This window comes from Anomalospiza imberbis, chromosome 3 (assembly GCF_031753505.1).
Source record: "Anomalospiza imberbis isolate Cuckoo-Finch-1a 21T00152 chromosome 3, ASM3175350v1, whole genome shotgun sequence".
Taxonomy (NCBI): domain Eukaryota; kingdom Metazoa; phylum Chordata; class Aves; order Passeriformes; family Viduidae; genus Anomalospiza; species Anomalospiza imberbis.
Genome location: NC_089683.1, coordinates 53792083 through 53817437, shown reverse-complemented (window position 1 = coordinate 53817437; position 25355 = coordinate 53792083). Strand labels below are relative to the sequence as shown.

Genomic DNA, 25355 nt, shown 5'->3' with positions numbered 1-25355 from the left:
CCAGTTGAAGAACCTCAAAATCAAATTCCCACAAATCGTTTGTGACATAAGAAAATGTTGGCTATTTTGCATAACAATATTGTGTTTAAATGTCCATTTGGAGGATGAAATAAATTGTATTCTCTTTGTATATCTTAAATGCAGATAAAATATTTAAGACAGTAGAATGCTTCATCTCTTTTCTTCAAAGGCTATTTATGGTTTTGAAGTGAACAAACACCAAACTATTTTGCTGTGTTCCAAGAAGGAAAAAAAACCTCAACAAACCAGCAACACCCCATGCAGATATGGTGGGTTTTATTCCACTCTAGGTAGGGCTGATATTCACTATCTTCTTCTCACAGGGTCAGTAACTATCACTAATGAAATGAAGTTTTGTAGCAGATCCCCCTTTCCCCTTTGGAGCCCAGTACTCACAGCTACCTCACTCCCACGTCTCCCAGCCTGGCACAGACCCTTGGTGGGTGGGGGTGCCAGAAGCAGCTGATGGGGCCACCAGCTGCCTCACCCCGCTCCAGCTGCACCTACGGGAGGAAGCAGCCACAGCGGGAAGGAAGCAGAAGTACCTCCCCATGCCACTCCCCCCTGTGCTCTGGAGCTCTCGAGCACAGCATGCACCAGGCTGAAGGCGTTGCTGCCTTGAGAGCTTTTCGCTGGTCTTTTCGTGCCAAACCCATATGCTACAGTGCTGCGGACCATGGCCTCTACCCTGCAGAAGTTCATTCATTCTCTGGACCTCAGAGCCCTTCCCAGGGTCCTCCAAATCCAGTCAGGCATCTATTGTCAAGGTGAGCCTCACATGTTTTCTGTCAGGGCTTTGCAAGCCTGTATTTGACATCAGGTCCCCCTTCAGACTGGAATGTAGAATGTGGGGGAGGCATAGGAAGGATGCTCATGGAGTTGTCTCCAAGCAGTTTCCCACCAGCTGAAGAATAAATGTTTTATCCACGGCTTTGGAAATGCCTTTGGTGCAGTGTGCATTCGGTCTTCTCACTGGCAGAGAAAAAGAAACCAGTTAGTCTTCATCATATCCTGGAAAGAGTATTGGAATAAGACATGAATTTGCTTTGCACTTACACAGAGCCATCAATCCATCAACTGCAAATCACCTCACAGAGGTTAATTTATTTAACTCATCTTGGACTTCTGGGGCTGCCATGGAAAGTTCTCTTCTGTCTCAGAAATAAAGAACCAGGGAGTCTGGAAAGTGACCATGAAGGATCATAACATTTTCCTGAAATTTTGTCCTGTATTTGGGGGTACTTCAAGTGTGCAACAATGCAAAGGGGTTGGTATGAGCTGGACAGGAGCAACACAGGAGTTGCTCCTGTCCAGCTCATACCAACCCCTTTGCTGGGTTATATTTTACTGGGTTTTCCTGCTGCAGATCTATTTTTATGCTCTACTTGTGCACAAAACACACTCGAAAGGTGGTAAAGAGGCTTGAATTAGAGGGAAAAATGTGCTCTTGGTTTGGGCATGGACTTTGTTCAATGATAGTGAAGACACCATGTCAAGCCCATTTATCAGTCTAGAAAAAGAAAGTTACTTCCATGGCACTGAGATGGAAAAACTTGGGTTCAACTAATAAAACAGAGAGGGTTTAATGAAATGAACTGAAGTCTGTTTCAGCTTCAGCCAAAAACCCACTTCAGGATTCACAACATCTATCTTTACATCAATCTAAATATTTCCATGCTGCTCCATAGTAGGAGAGAGGAAGTGGCCAGAGTCTGATTGACAGTCAGTGGCTGTGGCCAGAGTGGGCGATTTTTCCCTTCATGACAACAGCCTCTTTGGGCAGAAAGGAAATGGGAAAGAGCATACTGAATCTGTGATGGTAGAGTACTGTCTATGTGCTCCTGATTGCCCATCCTGGAAACTACCTATGAGTAATACTGATATATAGAATAAATGTCTGGGAAATAAAACTAGCTAAAATTACCAAATACTTTTAAAAATACTCTTATTCTGAACTTTGCTATGTGGCCTGTTCAAGTTTTGTCTTTTAAACTGGTCCTGCAGCTGTGACAAATAGGTTCTTGATAGGAAAATTACAGCCTAAGTGATGAAGAGTAGAATTTAAAATAAAAAAGGGAAGATACCTCCTTAACCTGGAGTAGCCACTATATTCATCTCTTTTCACAGAGGTAGGAAGCAGAGGTGATATGAAAACAAATTATATGCATTTGTACATGTAGGTATGCATACATATACATATATATGTATGTACATGTGTACACAAAATACTGTGACATGTATATATATATATACACACAAAATGCTATGATACAATGAAGGTAGCCCAGCTGTCTGCAGGTTTCTGAGTTCCTACAGTCTGCATTCTAATGCTCATGGATGGTAAAACTTATACCAGTACATTTTTGTAGCCAGAGTATTTCAGTTTGTGATTCTATTTGCTGTCTAAGCCCTTCCATTTTCCTGAGGAGAAAAACACTGGTGAGTTAGCCCACGGACCCTTCTGCAGCAATTCCTCACATGTGAAAGAAAAAGGCTATTAGCTGTTGATTAGCTTGGAATGGGGTGGTATGTGCTCCAGAGACCTGAGAATATTAGCATTAAAAAGTGACAGCCTGACAGACTGCTCCAATGCTTTTTTGGTCTTCAGCAGCACTACATCTTCCTGTCCTCTGCTCCTGGTGTCTTCTCACCAGCACAGCAGCTGCAGCACCAACAGCCAAGCACGAGTCTCTGGTTTATACAACAAGCAAGACTGATATATTCTGCTTGGCTCCTTGCCCTCACAGCCATCATATCCCAAAAAATACTTGCAAGTACCTAGAAAAACAGATGTCCCATAGTAGGCTTCTAGGCTTCTGTGGGTTACTCTTCTTCCTTGCTTCAGCGAAGACTGAGATACTCAAGACACTCAGTGCCTGATAGGTTCGTAGGATCTAGGACTACAAAAGGTCTTCTCAGGCCAGGCCCTCGCTCCTTTTCTCTCCCTCCTTCCCTGAGCTCTCTCTCTGTGTCAGATCTTTCCTGAATATTTTCCTTCCTTCTGTACCTGGCAGCCGGGTTGAACACATTGTTCTGTGATTGCATTATGATTTATGCTACATTTTCTGTTGAAAGACTAGTGCTTCAAATAGAGTCTGGAGTAACTCCTGTTATACTGCTAAACAGGAGAAAGGGCCACTTTGAGCACTTCAAGTTTCCATTAGGACAACCACTCTTTAGTCCTTTCTCAGGCAGATCCCTCTGCCCCTGCACCAACCTTTTTGATCTCTCTTACCCCATGCAGTACACCAGCAATCACAGTGTGGCTAATGGCAGGTCTATTGGCAGGGAATATGGATTTATTGCTCTGGCTGCTGGAACCAAATCTGAGCGTTTGTGCAGTGATTGTAATTGCTCCCAAATGGCTACACAGTCAGCTAAGTGGTTTTGTGGAATGGGATTTCATAGGAATCTGTAACTATTCTCAGCACAACCTGCAGATAGTAAAGGAGAAGACTAGCTGTTAAAGCATTACATGTGATTGTTTGAAACTGATCAATCACCAGGGATACTTAATTTTTCTGCATAAGAATTTTAAATAAAAAGAGTTTTTATATATGTAAATGTTAATGTATATTTCCCTCTTCACAACCCTCCCCAAAAAGGGCAAGGTTTCTTAACATAGCTTAGGCAGGTACATAGAATGACTAATGGAGTAAATAATGGTCTATTACATCCATTAGAGCTGTCACCTCAAAGCTGTAGCAGCCAACCAAAGAAGGCTAGGGCAATATACATGATAATAAGACAACACAGTGTAATTGATTCACTGCTCTTCTCTGGTGCTCTGTGTGCTGTGGGGATTAAACTCTCCATTTACTCTATTGGAAGCAGCATTTTCCACACACTGCACTTAGGTCTAATGATTTTATAAATATAGGACTTGCAAACTAGCTTTACAGTTCCTGATAGATTTTCAGTACCTCTGGAAGCATAAGGAAAGTTTAATGCTTTGTGAGGATGGATGTTTTCCATGTGGTGAGGTATTTTTATTAGAAGCTACAAAGTCAAGCCCCTGGGAGGGAGTGGGAATTTACTTGCCTTTGGCAAGGTAACATCCCTGAAAGAATCCATTCTGCTTCTTTATCCATGTTACACCAAATACAATCTAGGTCTCTCCTTTCAGACCCAAGCCTGCCTGCTACTGTTCCCAGTGGAGAGCAAGTAGAAAACATATGCTGTGTGCACTAATTCTACCATTAGTCTCTCTTCTGGCCTATAAAAAAATATATTTCTGCTGATACTACTGGAACGTGATGTATTTAACTGTAGTTCCCCAAACTGCATATGGACATGACTTTATAGACCCTGCTTCCACCCGGAATACTTTCAGCTAGAAAAGCCCTGGGCAATTGAACTTTTGCTGTTAGTAGTGAATACCATGTTTTAGACACCTTTCTCAGGAAGTTCTGTTGCTGTTTACTTCTCTGTTCCGGGCATGAAGAAGAGGAAAGCATTTTCCTTGAATGATATCGGTGATTTTCATGCTACACCTGGACTTTGGGTTTTGCCTCAAGGCAGAATAGTCAAGATTGGGGGTGCTTGTTCACACTCCCATGTTGGTATTCCGCTTCAGCTCCAGCTGTGTGGGGCTGCATAGTCAGAGACCCAACCTGCAGCCATCGCCTACCTCTGTCCAACGCTTTGCAGAGTCAGAAATGTGGGGTGTTAGTAAGAGCCCTGAGTTCTTCCAAAATGCTTTTCATCATCATATTCGAATGTCCATACAGAAGCAGAGAAATTATTGTCATCCCTGGTTTGAAAACAGAAACACAGATGAAAGGAGATGGTAGTTCTGCAAATGCCAGGGATGCCTCTCAGGGCAGTTGCTTTGGACTCAGCAGTTGTAATGTCCTTGCTACAGAAACTGGACTGTACTGTTGAATCTCTGAAGGGAATATGAAGGATGATTATAAAATGAAAGCAAGTCTGCCAGATACAAATAACTTGGTAATCAGCACTGATTAGAAAGGAACTACAGTGCAGACTGAAGTACATGATGATTTAATAGCTCATTAAAATATGTTATTAAAAATTAAATTGCTGAAACTCCATTGGGAACTGATTTGATTGATCAAATATCTTTCTTTAAACATTTTAGTAAATATTGATACTTAGTGAGGTAGGTACTGTCTGACCAATGATTTTTACAGATAGAATGCAAGTGTAGGCTTTCATTTTTATGTTGCAAAAATTATGTCTGTTTTAATACTAATATAATTATTTTATGGGTAATTGAATTTAATATTTTGCAGGCTTAATTTAACCAGTGGCAAAACAGTAAAAAGTGCCAACTTTAATTGTGAAAAATGAAGAACCTCTCAAGGCACCTCTTTTGTTGGTGTTTGTTGTCATTAGTCCACCCACAGTCTTCCCATTCTTGCCCCACCTAAACACATGCATCAGTAATGGTATTCCCCCATTTCTTCAGGAGTTGGGACTTGCCAGAGCGTGGGGGGAATTTGTAGCTCTGCTCTGTGTTGTGTAAATTGCAGTTCCAGGACATACCCTCTTTTACAACAGGCCTGTGAAACACATCAGGAAACTCTGTGCTCCTTCTCTGAGGAGAAAGGAACTCTAAGCCAGCAGTCTCCACCTCTGCAGGCTGGGTATGCAGTGAAGCAGCATGCTGTAGCTGTGGTACTCCAGTCTCTGGGGTTCAGGAAAGTGCCAGATCTGTGCAGGGAGAAAATACAGGGAAGAGGCAACTGTGGGGTCACATGTACATCCTTGGTTAATGTCCTTCCAGACCTAAGGGATCTAAATATTCTTAGAATTGACAAGTTGGGATTCCTCCTCTGGGCAGATGTTTGGGGCTCTCTGACAGCTGCATGAGAGGCAATGCCAAACAAAACCCTTAGGGTGAATTCAAAACTCATTTTGGTCAACTACAAACAGCATGACTCATGGTTCCTCTTGCTGGCTGCGTATCCACATTCGCTTGCTGTCTCTGCAGTTTTGGTTTCACTCTCTCTGCTTCTGTGACTGCAAAATGGCATCTTTCCAGCATGCATTTCAGGGAAGTGATGGGGTCTGCTGACCATCAACGCAGTTCAAAAGGTCTTGTTAGCCCTGTTATTGTAGCTAGGCAAACTGAATGCAAAAGGAATCTTTATCAATCCAAACTCAGCTGCCCCAAGTCCTAATTTAGACAACAAATATCTCTCAACACTAACAGTTCAAAAATTATCACGTAGGGTAGAACTTTTGGTACTGTTTCTAAGCCAATCTAGAGAGAACAAATCCTTCTCCCTTGTCAAGTATGAAAAGCCAATGAGTTGATGAAGGCTAGGATATGCAGTCTGTAATACGTATGAATAAACCAGGCAAACTGCCTCTTCAGGATTAATAAAACTATCTTTTCTTATAAAAAGCAACAAATAATTTAAACAGAGGCTGAGAATAAGACAGCTTTGATGAAGATAATTAGGGCTGTATTTCTTAGAGGTGAAATATCATGAAAAATTATCATTCTCTGCATTTACTAGGTGGATTCTCAGTGGAGTGCATGCCAAGGGAGGACTTCACATGAAATTGGTGAAACTTGTGGTACACAGCTTTCACTTACTAATTTGTGTCTTTTTTTTAAAGATAGAAAAGATTTTTTAAAGATAGATAAACATATCAAAAAGTGGAAGGGTGGTTTCCTTTGAATACAGTTGTTTCTGTTCCTCTTGATTGAGCTAGTAGAAGCAAGAGCCTTAAGTACAGCCAGAATAACAAATAGTTTGGATTCTTTTTTGTGGTCACTAGTTGGAGCGTATTGGTAAATTTTCTCTATTAATACAACCACTGAAACTCTCCTGCCCTTGTTCAAGCTGCTTCAAATGCCTGTTTTATTCTAAACAAGAAAGAAAGTGTTCTTCAGTGGATGTGAGAACAAACCCTGACTTTTTTGGGTCAAATATTGCTCATTTTATTCATACTGCTGCCCTCAGTGGAATGACTCATCCAGACAAAATGAGAAAAATCTGACCCTGGGTAGCTGGCACTCAGGGTGAAACTGATTTGAGGATCTCCTTTGAGAGGATTTTCTTTCTCTGACATTCAGTTTTGGGCCTCCCTGTGGATGGCACAGAAGGTAGGAAGAATACCCAAATTGCCTGGCTTGTCTCAATGCAGGGGTCCACTCCTTGTCTTGGCTTGCTGAAGCTCCCTCAATGTGCTGGTGTCCTGTATCAGAGAGATCCCCAGCTATTATTGCACTTGGGCTCCAGGGATGTGAGGAGGAGGTCTGCAGCAGGAAGGGCCCTGTTTCTCTTCCCATGAACCTCTAAAAAGCCTATAAAAGTACCAAGATAATTTTCACAAACTCAGGCTCTGGAAAGACAAAGGGACAACTATGTTAAATTGCATGAGAGTGAAAATCCTGGGATAAACATCCCATGATACACAAGCCCATGACTACACACAGTTTCTGAGCAACAGGGCTTTTGTGACAAAACTTTTTCTTTGAGTACTTGGTGATGTGTTCATGAAGGAACATGGCATTTGTCCAGGTCCACTGTTTCTGGTTAGCTCCCTTGGACACACAGAAATGGCACAAGGGGCATCATGCTCTGATCTCAGTAGGGGAAGATGCTTAAACTTGCTTCTAGTTTTGGACTGCACCTGTGAAGTGCTCAACACTCTTATCTGATCCTGCAACTCAGTTTGAGCAGCCTTCCTAAACCTCGTCCAACAAAATGTAGTTTTCTGTTGAACATATATTTGAACATATTAAATTCAAAGTAATTAAGGTTGTAAAGAAAATGAATAAAATAGATAAATAACTAAATAAATAACTAAAACTAAATAAATCATGAACAGCTATAACAGTGACTAATGCTGTTCAAAATCAGGTTTGGGCATTGTCTTCACTGCTGTAGTAATTTTGACTCATTTGGGTAAACCCAAATAGAAGGTCAAAGGTGTTTCATTGGGAGCTGTGGTTTTACTTGCTCTTTCCATTATAGTGGGTGCTGCATGCATAAAGCTCTGCTGCCACATGCAGTGTGTGAGGCTCTGGATAGATGAGAATCAGAAGAATGCATTTGTAAAAAAAAAAGGCCATAAACTTATCAGGAAAGTAATAAATCAGAAATCTCAGAAGTAATTTTTTTTTAAAGTCCATTATGATTGAAATGGCTTAAAGCTCTTGACATTTAAAGTTTGACATTGTATGGCAAAAGATAAATCTTAACGCCTTTTGTTTTTTAATGGTTTTGCGCTGGCAAAAATCAGACCCTTCACAGCCTAAGCAGGTATGATCTAGGTAAGAAGCATCTTTGCATATAGTCTTTTGGAAGGTTTGTGTCCCAAACTGATCAAACCTAAAGATTTTTGTTGCTTAGCACATGTTAAAGAGAGAAGAGTTTCTTGAAATCCCAATAATTTGCTCTGTCACTTGACAAAGGATCTTCCAGTCAAATTCACACTGCCTTAATAGCCACTGTATCCTCGGGCATTTGGAGCACCATGTGGGCACTGGGGAGCTGGGCTCACCTGCTCTCAGTGGGGGCACCTTCTGGAGTTAGGAAGGCAGGGGTGGATAAAAGCCATTCAGGAGTTTTATCCTGTTTGCAGCCACTCTCACAGCCGGGGGTTAGAGAGAAGCTGGGTCATGCTTCCTTCTTTGCCTGTCATTGTGCATGATTTCCAGCCTCTTCCCTACAAGGCATTAGATTATTTGAGTTTAGTGGGGGAAATCCAGCAGACTGTTGAACATCTTTAGTGCTCAGGAGGTATTTGACTGGAAAAAAAAGCCACCTAATGTCTCCCCATCAGAAATTGTTTGCTTTTCCTTCTGTTTAATCAGAGTATAAAATGATTTAAATGATTAAGCAAAACTCTCCTCCTTACACCTTTAAAATAGATCTCTTTTCTTGCCAAAGAGCATAAACTCTGAACAATTGGCTAGCCCTCAAATAATGGCCATAAAGAATGATACCTTTTTTTATTGACACTAATTATAGATCCATTATGCCCTTCATATTACTTTGAGAGCCTGCAGCAGCCTTAATAAAACTGTGAGTTCAGCTGAGCTGTGTTGTAGGGGAGAATGGGCTATTGTAATTCTGGCTGAATGGCTGCACCAGGGCACGGAGCCTTGACGTGAAAGCCCCTGAAACAGAGTCATCTCTGACAGTGAAGACAGCACCCATATGGGCAACTGATGACAACTTAATAGTGGAGAAAGGAGCGCTGGGAAAAGGACACTGGGACAAAGTTCTACTCTTTCAGAAGATGTGGGAGGATCTTTCATCTCCCTGCTAAGTAGCCAGGTTCCTGGTTCTTTGGATCTCTTTTCAAAGACTGCTCAGCCTGCCAGCTGCAATGAATTCAGTGACTGTTACTGAGACATGAAAGAGAAAATATTTTCCTTCAAAGATTCAAACTCATGGGACTAGACAGTCAATGCCTAGTGTTTGGCCTCCAAAGCAATTTGGTTTTGTTAGGATAAAAGCTTGGTCTTTGTTAAAAAAAAAAAAAAAAAAAAAAAAAGAGAAAAATAAAAAGGGGGATACTTGGAAGTGCTTAGCAGCACTCTGTATCAGACAGGCTGTGAGACTGGGAGTCAGCCGGCTTGGGTCTGAGCTTCACCCCTGCTGAACAATCCTCTGTGCCACCTTAGTCAAGTCTTTTGTCTCGTTTGCATCGCTCTCCCTGGCCCTTCGTGCTAAACTGCCCGGAGGCATTTGGCAAAAAGGAGTTCCATCCCGGTGATGTATTACTGCTATTTACTCCCGGGCTTGGCTGTGAGCCGTTTCTATCAGCATCAGTGAGGCGCTCACTCCGAGAGCAGTCACCAATGGAGCTCCAAGCTGCTGGGAAGAAAAAAGGGATGTATTACTGAGATATTTTATTGTTTCACCTTGTATTATAAAATATTTATCTCAGTGGTACTGTCAGATGCCCCGACATTAAGAATGATATCCTCCATCTCAGGCATCCATTGTATTTATATTTTATATTGCTGTTTTTAATGCAAAAGTGCTCTTCTTGTACCTATAATGAGAAATAAATCAAATAAAGGGCATATGTTAGGGAGGATGCTAGAGTGGCTGCTTAACATTTTAGGAAAGATGGAGGGAAAAGATATTGAACCAATTGTGGTGCTCACTTTGATCCAATCACGGTGGTTGATAACATGGATTGTCAAACTAGAGATGAGTTTATGAAAAGATATAAATGTGGTTTTTATTGAACAAAGTAACATTTCAGGAAAGGTTCTTTCAAAGGCAACAAGCTCTTTAATTACAGCCTTCAGGGGTATTGTTTGATCACTGTAAATAAGCTGCTGTATTCTGGGTTCTGCTTAAATGCTGGGGTTTTTTTGTTTTTTTGGTTTTTTTTGCATTATATTGCATACATCTTTCTCAAATCAAAAGCTTCTGTTCTCAAGGTTACTTGATTTACATTTTCAAAGAGTTACATTTTCTTTGTGACTTGAGTGAGAAAAACAAAGTTATTGTTGTGCAACAACAAATAAATGTTAAAAAAGTGCATTTTAATTAAAATTTTATTCTTCAATATATTGTGTGAGGGGGTCTGTGTTACATAGCTGAAGTAAAATCTCTCAGGGTCACATTGTCACAAAGTGGGAATTTTCAAAATGTTTTAAAATTAATTATCATGGCTTCTAAAGGAAAAAGTACTTTTATTATCATTTTTGAAAGCTATCCTTTTTGAGAGCAGTTTCCCTGACTCCCTTTTACCAGCACAAATATTTGCTGCAAGTGCCTAGGTAACATTTTTCTTGTCTGAATGTAATCTTCATTGTATTATTCCAGGCAAACTGCCAAGCAAGGGCTAAAACCAGGGCCAAAGCAATCTAGTTGCAGACAAATATGTAATTAAAATCAATACTGTATGTGCAATTGCACCCCCAAAAATGTGGCTGGCAGATTTTAATTTTTAATTTTTTTTCTAAATCCTAGTATCGATAAAAATGAGGCTTCTGCAAACATGGTCTCAGTTCGTTAGCAATCATCCACCCAACCCATCACCCTCATAATCTTTTAACCACTTGGCCTATTTCAAATAAATCTGGTAATATATGTTTTACTATTGATAAGCTGTTGAAAGTTGGTCTCTGATGTCTTGGATGGAAAATGTGGTATAAGTAAGGGCTTAGAGCAATTGTGTGAAGGAAAATCTGTCTTCTCAGAGAAGATAAAGCAAAGGACAAAATTAACCCTGAGAACCCTTTGGGGAAGGGAAAATGGAAATGAGAAAAAGGGTATTTTAAGTAGCTGAACAATATTCGTAGGAGAGCAAATAAATACACTCACCAATGCATTGGGAGTGGAAATGAGAACAATGTTTCTTACCACAAGGGAAATGAAACTTTGAGATGAGATTTCAGAAAGGGCATGTCCACATTGCATCAGGACAGATCTTGGTTAGTTCTTGGGGGGAAATGCACAGAAGAATGGAAGCTAGTTTTAAAGTCAGCATTTCTGATGTTCTGAGTTCAATGCCATTCTACCTACAAATGGAACACCATATGTTCACTGCATTGCCTTTATATATAATTAATTGATCTCATGCACCAAAGCTTCTGTTAATCTCCTGCAGAGACCAGGAGTAATTTTCTTTCTTCTTCTTAACTTGACTTTTGAGTTTTTTTGCTTTATTCATCTCCCTGTGCATCTTTTTCTGAAACAGTAAAGGTTGACCACAACTAGAATGGAGAAGGGAGGACTGGATTTGGCAGGACAAGGTACAGTCCCAGGTTTTGCTGAGGAAGTGCTGAAACACTTGGCTGGATTGCTTTGTTCCTTTTCTCAAAGTTCTGAACATAACAGACAGACAAGGAATTTTTTGCTGCCAGGTCTGAATCCATATGCTCATTTCAACATGGGACATTTCAACATTGTCATTGTTAATTTGCCAGTCTTCCAATTTCTAGTACTTCAGTTCTTCTGTTACCACAGGAAGCTCAAATGCTGGTTGCACTTGGTTGTCTCTTGTCCTGTCCCTGGGTACCTTCAATGGTCTGTGGGATTTTGTCTCCTGCTGTAGTCTGTTGTTTTCTATGGGATATGCTGTGCCCCGTGCTGTGCAGAGGCACCTTTAATGCCTGAGCTCCACTGCCCACCGGTTTCAGGAGACAGCTCCTGACAACCCAGGTAATCCTACCTCTACCTATTCTGCTGTTCTACCTCTACCTATTCTGGTCTAATAATTTGGAAATGTAGATTCTTCAGACCTTGCCCTCCTTGCATGCATTTAACCCCACAGAGCTGATTGGTCACTGAAGTCACAAGGTGATTTTTCTCATGACCCTGAGGACGTAAGAGAAAATTAGGCTAATTATCACAAGATAAGTATGATTTCTTATAGTTTAAGTATTATTTTTGTTTTCACTCAAAGAGGTAAAGACACTTGACTAAGTGAGAAAAAGATAAATAATGCTTTTCTTTCCTTTTGCATTTCTTTTCAGACTCCGTCTATGAGATGTTTGGCAAAGAAATCTCCCTCTCAACAGAAGAAGTCATTAAAGTTATTGGCTTCAAAATTAATAAACTCATAGCAAGTATTGGTGAGAATAATGAAGTCAGCCAATTTTCAGCCAAAGTGGAATTACCACTAAACTTTCCTGGTATAGTATTTCATGAATACATGTTTTTGAGAAATTATAGCCCTGAGTAATCACCTTTGTTCATTTTATTGATTTGCTGTCTTGATTGATATTTGAGGTTACAACTCAGCTGTCAAGAATACAGTTTTATCAGATGATACAAGATGCAGTCAACTAGTTTTAAATTTCACCTCTTACAGTCCTTTCTCAAACCTGGGTAGAAAGGATTAGTATTAAAAAGTTTTGTGGTAATGCTTTCTACACTTGGAGTCCCTTGGTGTAAGAATTACAACAAAAATCATTTCGTTTACTTATGACTTTGCCAAACCTTGTCTGAGCTGAAATCTTCGTTGTTGTCTCAGACTATAATGTATTCACCATTACTACGTCTGTATTTTATTATTATTGGTACAAAATATTTTCAACACTTTGTCTTCAATACTGCTTTTATTTTAATGATTTATTCTAACTATGGTGGCCAGAGTGGCTGCTTCATGCTTAGAAAGAGGATTAGAGGGGAATGGATGTGTTTTTCTATTTAAAAAATCTCTTTAACTGTTCTATGGAAAAATCCAAATATATTAATATTTTGGAGGATGGACTTGAAATTTGGCACGTGGTACTGACTTGTTACTTGAACCACATCTTCCTCTCTCCATGTGGTCTTGTTAAGGGAAGCTGGCCAAGTATTGAACCCAGTACTAGTTCATCATGTGTCATATTTATTAATTTTTGAATTTTGCTCTCATCTGAGTTCCTCTACTGTTAGGGCCCAGCAGCATTGAACAGGGAAGTGAATAAAGCACAGAGGGAGAAGTGTGTATCCCATGTGAGTATCGCAAGTGTGGGAAGTGGAGGACACAAACTATGTTAAGAAAATGGTAGAAAAAGTTTTGACCTCGGAGAAGGACAGAAGGATGAAGACTTTCCATGCAAAGATCAGAGGCAGGTGCAGGTGGTCTCAGCAGCAGAGGAAGACCCCACTCACCCACACGTTTGCAATAATGCTGGGAATCTTGCAGGCAGCAGAGATAATGAGAACCCCTTGGTGAGAGGACATAAGCAAGCTGGAAAACTGCATGAGGAGGGCAGTGGGAGTGGGAGGGAGTTTGGGGGAGAAGCTGTGGGACACCTGCATAAAGGAAACACTGGTACAGAGCACACACAGAACACAACAGACTTCAAAAATCTGAGCTCATGTCCAGGACTCACTTTGGCCATCAGTCTACCTAATGGACTGAATGAGGCTATAGTTTTGTACAAAAAAAACCACCCTAAATATTTAATTAGCACTGTATTAGTGCTGAAAGCACATGGGAAATTAAATTGATGCTGCATGGGGAACATAATAGGAGTGTTTTCTAGTGTTTGAGTGCTTGACTTAATAACCTCATTGATGCTATTCTAAAGTCTTGCTGAGTATGCCAGAGTGTGCACGTGCATGTATCGGGTTTATGTTATGCCAGTATCCAAGCTGGGACGTGCTTTTTTTGCAGACGGAGACAAGACACATTTATCGAAACAAATAAAATGTAAAAGTCCATGGGAATGAAATGTTTCATTTGAATTCTACAGAAAAGTATCTTCTGCTATGCCTTTATTGGCCATCTCTAAAATACAGATTTCTCCCTGAAATAGTTGTGTATATATAACTTCCCTCACCCTCCCCCCACAAATAGATCCTCAATTTACCTTCACATTTTTCTTATCCTGTGAATCAGAATGGTTTCTATGACCACTTATTAAAATACTTATTTGGAATGCCATTTTCAAGCACTAGTAGGGCCCAGACATAGAGATCAAAGACCTTTTAATTATCTTGGGCTATCTAGAGATATTGAAATATGACTCTCCTGTGAACTCTCAAGATACTTGGTATTTTTCTTGTAATCCAAGTTTCTCTGATATTATTAAAATTTCTTCTATCTCTAAAATACATACACCAATAGAAATATATTCTAAATCTTGATTGGCAGATGATGTTGAACATTTGAATCCTAAAATATCCCACAAAACAGAGTGATAAAAGTAATCCTAAATTTATTAATGTTGAAGGTCCCGATTGTCAGAACAGAAAGACTTGTGATTTCAAATGCTTGAACCTGGTGAATCAGGATTTATTTGCATTCAAGTGATCAGTTTTACAACTTGGCATTTGGATGCTGCTGCCCTGCTGAGCACATTTTCAAATTCGATCTAATCACTACAATTTTCATGCATAGTTATGAACTCTCCCAACCAGTGTTCTAGAAAACTGGGTTATTTCACTTGAAAAATAAATTCAGAGTTCATTTTGCTGAAATTTATCATTATTATCCTCCACATGATGGGTATTACTGAACAGCAGCACTGAAGAGAGGCATAATGACACTTCTTATTAGCCCAACAGGGAGCACCTCTTTCCTGTTTTTCTCTATATATGTACTCTTATGCATTCAAGAGCTATTTGGTAAGATGTAAATTTGTCATTTCTCTAGTTTAGTTCTTAGCTGATGAATGGTTCTACTCTGCAGAGTCAAGATTTCCCATTCTCTTACTCTTTCTTGACCTTTTTCCTTTTCACTTTATTACATACACATGCTAAGATCTAACTGAAACATTATACATGAAACATAGCTTGCCCTCATCTCCTGAATGAAGCACAGAACTGAATTGCAGATGATCTTTTTCACGCTGTCTTTGACTTAATTCAATAAAAATATTCACAGGTCTCCAGGAGGGAGACCCTGTATTTACATTGTATGTACAATGCTCTCTTGCCAGTGTTGATGCAAAGAAGTATTTTGCTTTGCTGCTCTTTTCCATTTCCTTTGCCATGAGCTCTTTTGCATGCCATGGGCTCATGTATCCTTTCACTGCATGCATACTGGCACAAATGAGCATGGCTCCTATTTAGGTTACTCTGGGGATAGCAGCTCTGAGAGTGAAGAACTGGGCTCATTGGCCTTAAATGAGCCCTACTCTTTGTCTTTCTGAGTGTATTTGCAGTCTTCAGAACTCCTTTTTTTCTTCTCTGGCAAATCTGATCCTTGATAAAGGCCTAATCTGCCCTTTGCGTTAGAGAAACCGCTGCAACCGCAAGTTCACTGTCTGTGTTATTTTGTTTTATCCTCATTCTAATTTGTTCTTTTTCATGCCTCAGAGGACCAGGCTATTCTTTCTGTGCTCATACGCTGGGTAAAATAATAGAAGTCTGCTGTTACTCTAGACACTTCAATGACTATATCTAACCACATTTTGAACTCCAATTTTTACTACTAGCAAATTAGCAGACAGGTAATTTGCACAACAGCTGAATTGTTTGCCAGCACAAATGATTACATTTCATTCTGTTGTATTCCTTCTTCTGCAAAAAAACATTGCTAGACTGCCCCTGTTCTCATGAGGTCCCTGGCTGTTGCTGCTGCTCATCCTTTTTCGGTCTGTCAGACACATAGCTGAGCATGACTGCCCCTTTGAGTACTCATCTGCAAGTCAAAAAACAGGAGACTTGTCAGTGACCACGCAACACATCTGCGGAAGAGCAGGTGTTAGGCATTAAAAGGCTCATCTCAGTATTACGTGAGGTAGAGCTGGCCTTTGGGACAGGATGAGGGAAGGAGGATGCTGAAGCAGAAGAGGTAGAGAATGGGTGTTGGAGGTGTGGGAAAAGAGGTATAGCAATTAAGTCATCTCCAGAGAAGGTAGAAACGGTGCTCTTCCCAGCCTTACTTGGGGAACAGAAATTGCTAGTCTGGGACAGATGATTTGTTCTGCTCTTCTTTTTTCTTGGGGCTGCTCGTTACTCTACCAGGCAAGCCAACTGTTGGTTTTCTCAGCTTTCTGTAGGGGAAAGAGAGAAAAATACTTCCTTCCTTCAGGACTCTAATTAAGACTGAAAATAAGTCCATAAAGCTCCAGGGTGGAACATTTTACACTACAGCCAGTAAAACTATTCTGTATACATATACAGATACTATTCTGCATAGTATTCTGTATGCATATACTATTCTGTAAAAAGGTGGTAAAAATATCCTTCTATCAAAACATACTTTCCCATAGCACATTCAGTCTTGTGATCCTCTGGTTATGTTTTCTCTCCCATACCAGTGAAGTAATTTTCTCAGATTCTCAAACTCACTGTGTGTACTTCTTGAAAAGATGGGCTGATGATGTTTGGGGCTTACTAATGATAGTATTATGTCTAGGCAGACACCTCACGTAGTGAAATGTTACTAGGTACAGAGGCTCCATGGAGTGGAATGGTTGCATTTTCCTGTGGTATTATATATATGTAGAGTTCTTTTTCTATGACTGTTTTATGTTTCCTCAAACCATTGAACATCAGTACAGTTTGGTTGTAGAGCAGATTGCATTTAGAAAGTATATCTATAGTAGCAATAATGCCAGATCTTGATAAACCAGATGGACTTTCTTCCAAATTTATTATTTCCATCTGTCTTTCCCCCTTACAGTCCACCAAGATGTCTTAGGAAAGTCTAAATGAATTTGATTCAGTCGTTTTATGGTTTATGAAAAAGTACAAAAATTTTTTGTTTGACCTCAAAATGTCCAGAGTTTAGCATCTCAAACTTACCATATGTCTCCTCCTCCTGGAGGTTTCCTTGTTTTCTTAGATTGGGAAAACATTTGTTTTTGCAATTTGATTCACAGTGATTTTAATAAGGCTCTGAATTCAGATAATATTGTTTGGTGGTTTTCATGGTTTTGTTTTGGTTTTTACATATATACAGTATCAAGAAGAGCATTTATGAGAGGATATCATGGCAGAATATGGCAGTGACTTCTACCCAACATACTAGAATAGCCTTTTATATATTTACCTATGTTCTGTGTAGAGAGAGACATATGGAACTTTGCATGTTCATAGCCACTCAGAGGTGGCTGTTAGGTCAGAAGTCTTATCAATACAGAAGCTAAGTATGCAGGGACACATGGCTCTTCTCTTGCCTAAGCAAGCATTCTGTCACCAAAATTAAGAAAACCACCAGAACAGAAGGGAAACATGCTCCTGCTCCCATCCTTGACAAAGCCAGTCTGCCTGGGCCAAGGGGTTAATCAGGTGTCTAGTTTTGCATGAAATCTGATAATTATGCTTCCATATGACACCTGTTTCCAGCCTGGGATGTTGATCGGTTTGTTGCTGAAATAATTGCCTTCCAAATACCATTGTAGGCCCAGTGAAATTAGTAGCCTGAGACTATTGTCAAACTCATAGAAGAGAATAATATTCCTAATACCTGTACATTGCCAAATATTTTCAAATGTAAGTTTTTTGCACAGTTTGTGGAGGCTTTTCGATGTAATTCAGGGGAATTTGTGGGGGGCATACACTTGCTCCTGTATCACAGATGGGTAAGCATAATTACTGCCTTTGGGACACATTATAAGTATTTGGAATATCCTTTTTAATGAAATATGTTCCTATTTGTTTTCTCCCAGCACTGCCAGGAGGTGATATCCATCTTGTGCTTGCAAAGCATGATGCTAGAACACTGTCTTTTCCACAGTTTCAGTTTGTCACTGGTGCCTTGTCACAGTGATATTTTCTAAATGCTGGTGAACCTGTTTGTGTTGATCTGCACTGATATGCTCTAGTGGTGATTAGGACTGCAGTAGATAACTTCCTTGCTAATCATTGGGTTAAAAATGGCAGTGCAAAACATTGCAAATATCAGTGGGAGAGAAAAGTGTGTTCAAGTTTACTTTGTACATTCATGCATGTGCCTTCTTTGCAACCCAGGAAAAAGCCTGGAGGTTTTCATGCAGGTTTTCCTACAGCGAGGACATATGTGTAGAGGATGCACTGACACAAGGATACTGACTTCACACAGGAAAAGCTGGCTGTCTTACAGACAATTGCGAAGGCAGAACACAGAACTGCAGAAATAAGTGACATTGGCATAACTGGTGACTATTTCTGCAGCAGATCAAAGGGGCTATAACTGCTTAGGCTGCTGACAGGCCCTCAGAGATATTAGTAACTAGTGGCCACATGGGACACCCAGAACCAAACATGCCCAATCTGATGATGAATTCAGTTAAAAGCTACTCAACAGACAGAATCTTAATTATGTCTCATTTAACAAGAGTGATGCTAAAGTTACAAAGTGAAAGTACAGGGTTCTGCTACTGTGAAGAATCACAGCAATCCTGTAGCCAGAACCATCCCGCCCCCCAAAAAAATTAAAAAGGCTGTTTTGATAGAAGTAATTATTCGATACATCCTTTTAAAGAAATACAATCTTAGGGACACCCTGAAACCATGCAGGGCCCTCAGTTGTGTTGATTGTGATCAGTAATGAAAGTCAGTAAGGGAAAAAGTTCGGAGGAAAATAAGCACATTGCTTATTTTTAAGAGAAGCAATATTCCCTGATCCAATTCATTAAACAATCCCACAACTGGGGAGATCTAGGGAAGGAAGTGAGTGTCTTCCCAAGATCCAACAGCAACTGTGTGTTCTAGCAGCATCCCACCTTACTGAAATCTAGGTATCTGCTGGAGCACCCTGCACTTGGCTGAGGACAGTTGGGTAGGATATTTAAAACCTTTCAGACCTGGCTTAAACTACTCATGGAATTTGAAGCTTCCGTAAAAGTGTCTTTAGTGGTACTAACCAGGCTCCTTGATATCCCATCCCATGCCTCCTCTTTAACAGCCAAATTGGGATTATACCTTTACCACAAAGTGCCCTCTCTGTGGTCCAGAGGTGTCAATAGTATGGAGGGGCGAGGCCATATGATTTTTGCTGGTTGGCTTTGGCAGACAAAGGGAGAAAAGGCACAGTATCTCCCAGGGAACTTGGCTTATCTGTCACTGTAGCTGTAGCTATTGGTTTATTTGTGACTAGCAAATTTGGCCTAGAAATAACCTCTATTCTCGCTTATATTCACTTGAAAGTATGTCGTTGTCAATGTCTGTCTCAGGAAGCTGCACTGCAATTCTGTGGGGCAGCATTCACAATTCTTGCCATGCCTTGTGAGGAAGACAGCTGAATCACACAGTTCAGCTAAGACCTGCTTTTTAGTCCTCTCAACCCTCCAGTTTATCTTCCTTTATGAAAACCCTCATGCAAATATAGAAATGTACGCATCTTTCTTGCAATGAAATCTCCTAATAAGACAGATCCAAAGGGCATGATTAACATGAAGTAATAGTGTCCCTAGGAGATAAGGAAGCTGAGATACAGCTTCTGCCTTGCAGAACTTCAGCATTTTAACTGCCTCGTGATGGCTGGAGTGCTACAACACCCAGATTTTGAATTAATCCAGCTGGTGGACTGGGCTGTCAGATTCAGTAAAATCTACTTGCTCTTTCTTATCTCTAGGTGCTACTCTTTCATTTGGGATGTATCTTTACACACACTTGGTCTAGGAATTCCCAGCGTGTGTGTGGAAGGTTATGTACTACTGATGTTAGACAAGAAACATACCCTGCATGAACTGATCACATTAGTGTTGTGTTTCCTCATACCACATCTGCATTTAGGTCTCAAAGGCTGGTTTTCTGACAAGACAGATAAGAATTTAGGAAAATTTTTCTTTTTTCTGTGGCAAAGAAAAATTTTACTGTGGACTAAGAATGCTGGATGTCAGATACACAGCAGAAAGGGTTAATTCCAGCTGCCTATACATTGTACCATACAGCTGATATTACCTCTATAGAGTCGTATTTCCTTTGCTCCTCATTTTTATAACATTCACAGTCTAAAATTTGGCATGAGTTTCTCTGTGTATTACCCTTTTTATAATGCAAGTTTTCTGTTCTTAGGTCTTTATAAGGTTGTGGCAGATAAGACTCCATATATCAGCATTGAAGAAATTGCAAGAAAAGTACCTATTGGGCCAACAAGATTTGGCCATCCTTCTTTCTACAGCACCAAGGATATAAAATTGGCAAATTTCACTATCAAACATGATGAGCAGATCATCTTCAACTCTGTGGAAGAGGTCCATGGAATGATGGCTATGAAGTGTGTTGTGGTCAGAAATAACCAGTCTCATTCCTTTACTTTGCCCCTTTCACAAGAAGGAGAATTCTATGAGTGTGAAGACGACCAGATATACACCCTAAAAGAGATTGCAGAATGGAAAATCCCTAGGTGTAGAAACCGGATTGTTAAACTTTCCAATACTTTACACATGTGGGACTCCTCTAATCCACTTCCTGAGAATTTTGATGGCTGTTTGATGCTCATGCCTGTCTACGAAGTGCAGGCAATAATGAAATGTAAGTAAGAATTAAAATCAATGTTCTATTAAACTTGGTGTAACAAAGTATGAAAGTACCCTTAAATACACAAAATTTTCTTAAAATAGCCATTAAAGATTCAGTTTGTTAAAAATTCCTTATCCATATTTGCCTCTAATGTTAGTTTCAAGAGGAAGAAAGGTAAAAATTTTATTTCCTTTAGTATTTCTTTATCTTCTGTTAGTTGAGATTATTACCTTGCATTTCTTTCTGTTGCCATTTTGTTGATCACTATGATTAAATCCTCACTGAAAATATATTGTATAGTAAAAAGGTTGATCTTAGGAATTCTGTTCAGTTCCCAAATTCTCTTTCTTTGTGTCTTAGACTTCAGCCATGGAGAAGCCACTTGATCATTTATGGCTATGTCTAGGGTTGGAAAAAGAAAAGAAAAAAAACCAATTCAACATGTTGCAATACACTTAATTGCCATTCAATTTTCAGAATGAGGATGTCAGAGAAAGGGAAATCATATTATTTTATTCTGTTGTGGAAACAAATATCAACGGAATATAAACACAAAATACTCATGGACAATTTCTGACATCTGTAAGTTTGAGGAAACAGAAAGATTAGAAAACCAGTATCTTTAAAAGTTTGTGCTCTGAGTTTTTATTTTAAAAAACTCCAAAATATCTATGACACTAATTGATCTAGTTGTTCCACCAAAACCTTGATGCAGCTGGCCTCTGATTGCAGGATAGTACCTTAGCTGTTGGGAAGGTTTTGCTGCTTGTTGCATTTACTACAAGTAAACCAAGGAGCTCAGTAGAAATTGAATCCTAACAGAAATATGACGTTCATGGGGATATTAAGCAGGAAATCTTTTCATAATTGAGCATTTCTCTATTGAATTATATAAGCAAATATACAAAAGAGAAAGAAATAAAAGTGGACAGAGTCTGTTAACACAATATACCATAGTCGTTATATGCTTATTGTAAGATATTCAGCTGTGCTTGCTATGTGATTTAATGTGTGAGTTTTGAAAGTATAGCTTCATAAGATAAACTGCACCATTTGCTGTAACTCTAGCTAGATTCAAGGATCTAGCTCATCTCCTGAAGCTCAATTAACTCAGGTTTATTGCTATATCCACTTAGATATATGTGCAGAATCAATAAGAATTTAATGCCCCTGAAAACCTTCAGAAGATTCAGAAATATTTGGTATTCCCTTTTCTTCCAATCAGTTATTCCAGTAAAGAGTGTATTTGTTGTTTTTATTTTAAGTTTCATGGTGTTCTCAACATTTAAGAAGAATTGCATATGTCCTAGATAACTATTTAATACAAAATTGAAAAGTAGGCTTCATGGTACATGAATAACTACTTTCTTGTGGACCATGAAGAATGAATTTTCATCATTTTTAGGAGAACTATAAATAGATACAAGATAAAGTAGGATAATTACTATCCACTATAAAAAAAGATTCCTGATAACTGGCATAACTGATTACATTTTCACAGGCTGTGAGCAGGAATCCTCTATACTTCTCATTATTAATAATGAACAAGTTATGTGTGTGGAACTCTCACAAATGCTCATAGAAAGTTTCATTTTCACCAGTCATTTTCTTTTGTTGTCTTTCCCTTGTGGTGCTACGGATGTTTATCACCTCAAAGTGTCAATGTGACAAAAGCAGAGTCAGAACAAACAGACCCTGAATCACTGTCATAGAACTCTGTCATATAAAATAAATCCAATACCAACTTTTTAGTATAAAATATTGATATGTCCTGCTACAAGGAATTGTGAAACCAGAATATACTATCCCTTTGTGTAGGTCTATGCAGAATAAATCTTATTGAATAGAGTCATTAAATATTATTTGCTTGTTAAATTTTACTGCCTTGGTCAGCAATCTGTGGTGTCACTGACTTGGAGCCAAATTCTTAAACAAGCCTTAATTACATAGTCAGCTTTATTCTTGGAAGATTTTCATTCAAAATTTTGCAAGTTCAGTTGTGGTAAAAGAGCTGTTGTTCCCTGTCAGGTTGTTAAATTCACTGGCTCAGTTCTGATAGTGAATAAAACCAGGTGATGCAGAAAAAATGCAACAGTTCCAGAGAGGAGCATAATATTAAAATGTTTTAATTCACAAAAATAACTTACTCTTAGTTATACAAAGACTTTGCCATTTTGTTAAGTGATATTATTTCTTACTAATTACAGATGTTTTAATTATTCTTACAAATAGCAAACTACCTTATTTCCCCCAGTCTGGCTGTAGCAGCAACATGGCAATGGATCCAAATGCTATTTATTTACTAAAAATATTTCCCCACTCATTTCTTTAGAGAAACCCTAAACTGCTATGAAGTAAAAGAATAAAAATAGAGCTTGCACACAAGAGTTTGGAAGTGCTGTGAGGAAAATAGTGAACTAGACTTTTCTTTTTCTTAAACTTTGTGCTCACTTGCACACCTTATTCTCTCCCTTAATTTGTGTCATCTCATGCCTATCTGGTAACAATGTCTCTCAAATTACAGCAATTAGACTTTGGCTGGCACAGTTTATGGTGAACATTTACACGTGAAATGTACACCTCAGGGGAGGTACTTTTAGTGTCTGGCCAACAGGGCGTGTATTTTATTTCAATGTCAGTTTGAAAACAAAACACAATATATTTCTTTTTCTTTTCAGTTCGAAAAGACATAGTTCATATCCTCTCAGATCTGGATGTGGAGGTCAAGGATATAACAGACCATTATGATATTAGCTCTTTCCTTCAGCCACTTTCTTTGGAAGATTTATTTGAGAGAGCAAGCAAAGAATTTCCTGTGGTTGCTGAGATAATGGAAGGGCCTTCGGGAAACCAAAAACCTTATAACTTATTGTCTACAGGGAAAGAGATTGTCATCTACAAAAAGTACCAGGCAGCAAGAGTTCTAGCCTCTGAGATGAGAAGTGATTCCTCTAAAAGACATTATTTAATCCCTATGAGCTACAAAGGAAAGTTCAAGAGAAGACCTCGGGAGTTCCCAACTGCCTATGACTTAGAGATAGCAAGAAGTCATAAAGAACATCTTCATGTTGTAGCGACTAAAGCCTTTACTTCCCCTCATAAAGAACTTTTTTCTGTTTCAGTTGGAGATCAATTTCTAGTTCAGCAATGCCAAACTAGTGAAGTTCTGTATGAGGGAAGAAAGAAACTCATAGATGTTTTAGCTTGTGAGCAAATACTAAGTGATTCATATAAAAAAGTGCTCCTTCCTATGTACATGGAAGGTGGCTTTGTGGAAGTGATTCATGACAAGAAACAGTACCACCTCTCTGAGATTTGCAAAGAATTCCATTTGCCTTTTAACGTCAAAGTGTCCGTGAGGGACCTTTCCATGGAGAAAGATATCTTGGCTGCTGTGCCTGGTCTGCAGTTTGAAGAAGAAATCACAGACTCTTACTTGCTGATCAGTAGTGCCAGCAGTCCAGTGGAGAGCTGGGAGATTCCTGTGTATCGCTTAAACATGTTGGTTCATTTGCTCAGCAAAGATGTCCAGACAGTTGTACCGCCTGTGACTAGGACAACAGTGGAAGAGGTCAGCGAAAAGGAATACTGTATGTTGCGAAGATATGAAAACCTAACCCTCCATCCACCACCCAGGCCTCCCAAGAAGCCAACAACAGCACCACCACCTACTTTTGCAGTGCCTAAGCAAGGCGTGTCTGAGGTACTACAGGCTCCAAAGGTAAGGTATCCCGTCTTTGAATGTCTTACAACCACAGGTCATGTTCTGTGGCTTTAAAGTCTTCATTTCACAGTTGTATCCTTATGCCATGTACACAAATGGCTCTCAGCTCCCTATAATGGGCAAATTAGCCATTACAGACAGGAATGGCTGAAATCTTCACTGCGTGTTAATTGATCCATGAAAAACAACGGAACCATGCCGACTCACAGCAGAAATCGTGGCTGTATAATTTTGCATGGATAATCCTTTAGTGCACCATTGTAAAAGTGAAGGGAGAGATTTGAAGTGCCTGTATTTAAATCTTTATTAAGGGGAAGCATATGTTTTCATGATGTAAAGATAATTTTGCTCAGCTGGAAGTTGCGGAATTAAGTTCACAGAGAGACAGGATGTATTGAAAATTTTGAATTCATTATTTTGCACTCACCCAAGTGGGAAATAGGTTTGGAACTTTAAAAAAAAAATAAAGCAGTTCTTTTTAAATATAACTTGATCTTAAAAAATAAGTGCCTCTTCCAGGACAATTTATTTTCTTCATGTTTAAATTACTAAGACAATGCATTTGTTCATTAATCTTTGTGTTGGGTCTGGCTGAGGTGGAGTTGATTTTCTTCACACCAGTCTGTAAAGTTTTTGGTGGTTTTTTTTATTTATTTTTTTTTTTTTTTTTTTTAATTTTATCAGGGTTGATAACATACCAATCTTTTGGCTATTTTACAGCCATGCACCCACAGTGTCAAAGCCTTCTTGATTTCCCAGGCTTCCCCATGGAAGTTTGCTGGGGTTGGGCAAGAAGCTGGGAGAGGACACAGATGGGGGAGCTGACC

General features: G+C 39.4%; 1 protein-coding gene across 1 annotated transcript; it reads left to right on the top strand.

The window, feature by feature from the left end:
* The first annotated feature begins 443 nt into the window (after positions 1–443).
* THEMIS (thymocyte selection associated) lies at positions 444–24891 on the top strand. The gene is made up of 4 exons (XM_068184420.1): positions 444–788; positions 12449–12607; positions 20358–20816; positions 23483–24891. The coding sequence occupies exons 1-4, from the start codon at positions 698–700 to the stop codon at positions 24580–24582; spliced, it is 1809 nt and encodes a 602-aa protein (XP_068040521.1). The 5' UTR covers positions 444–697; the 3' UTR covers positions 24583–24891.
* Positions 24892–25355: the final 464 nt, after the last annotated feature.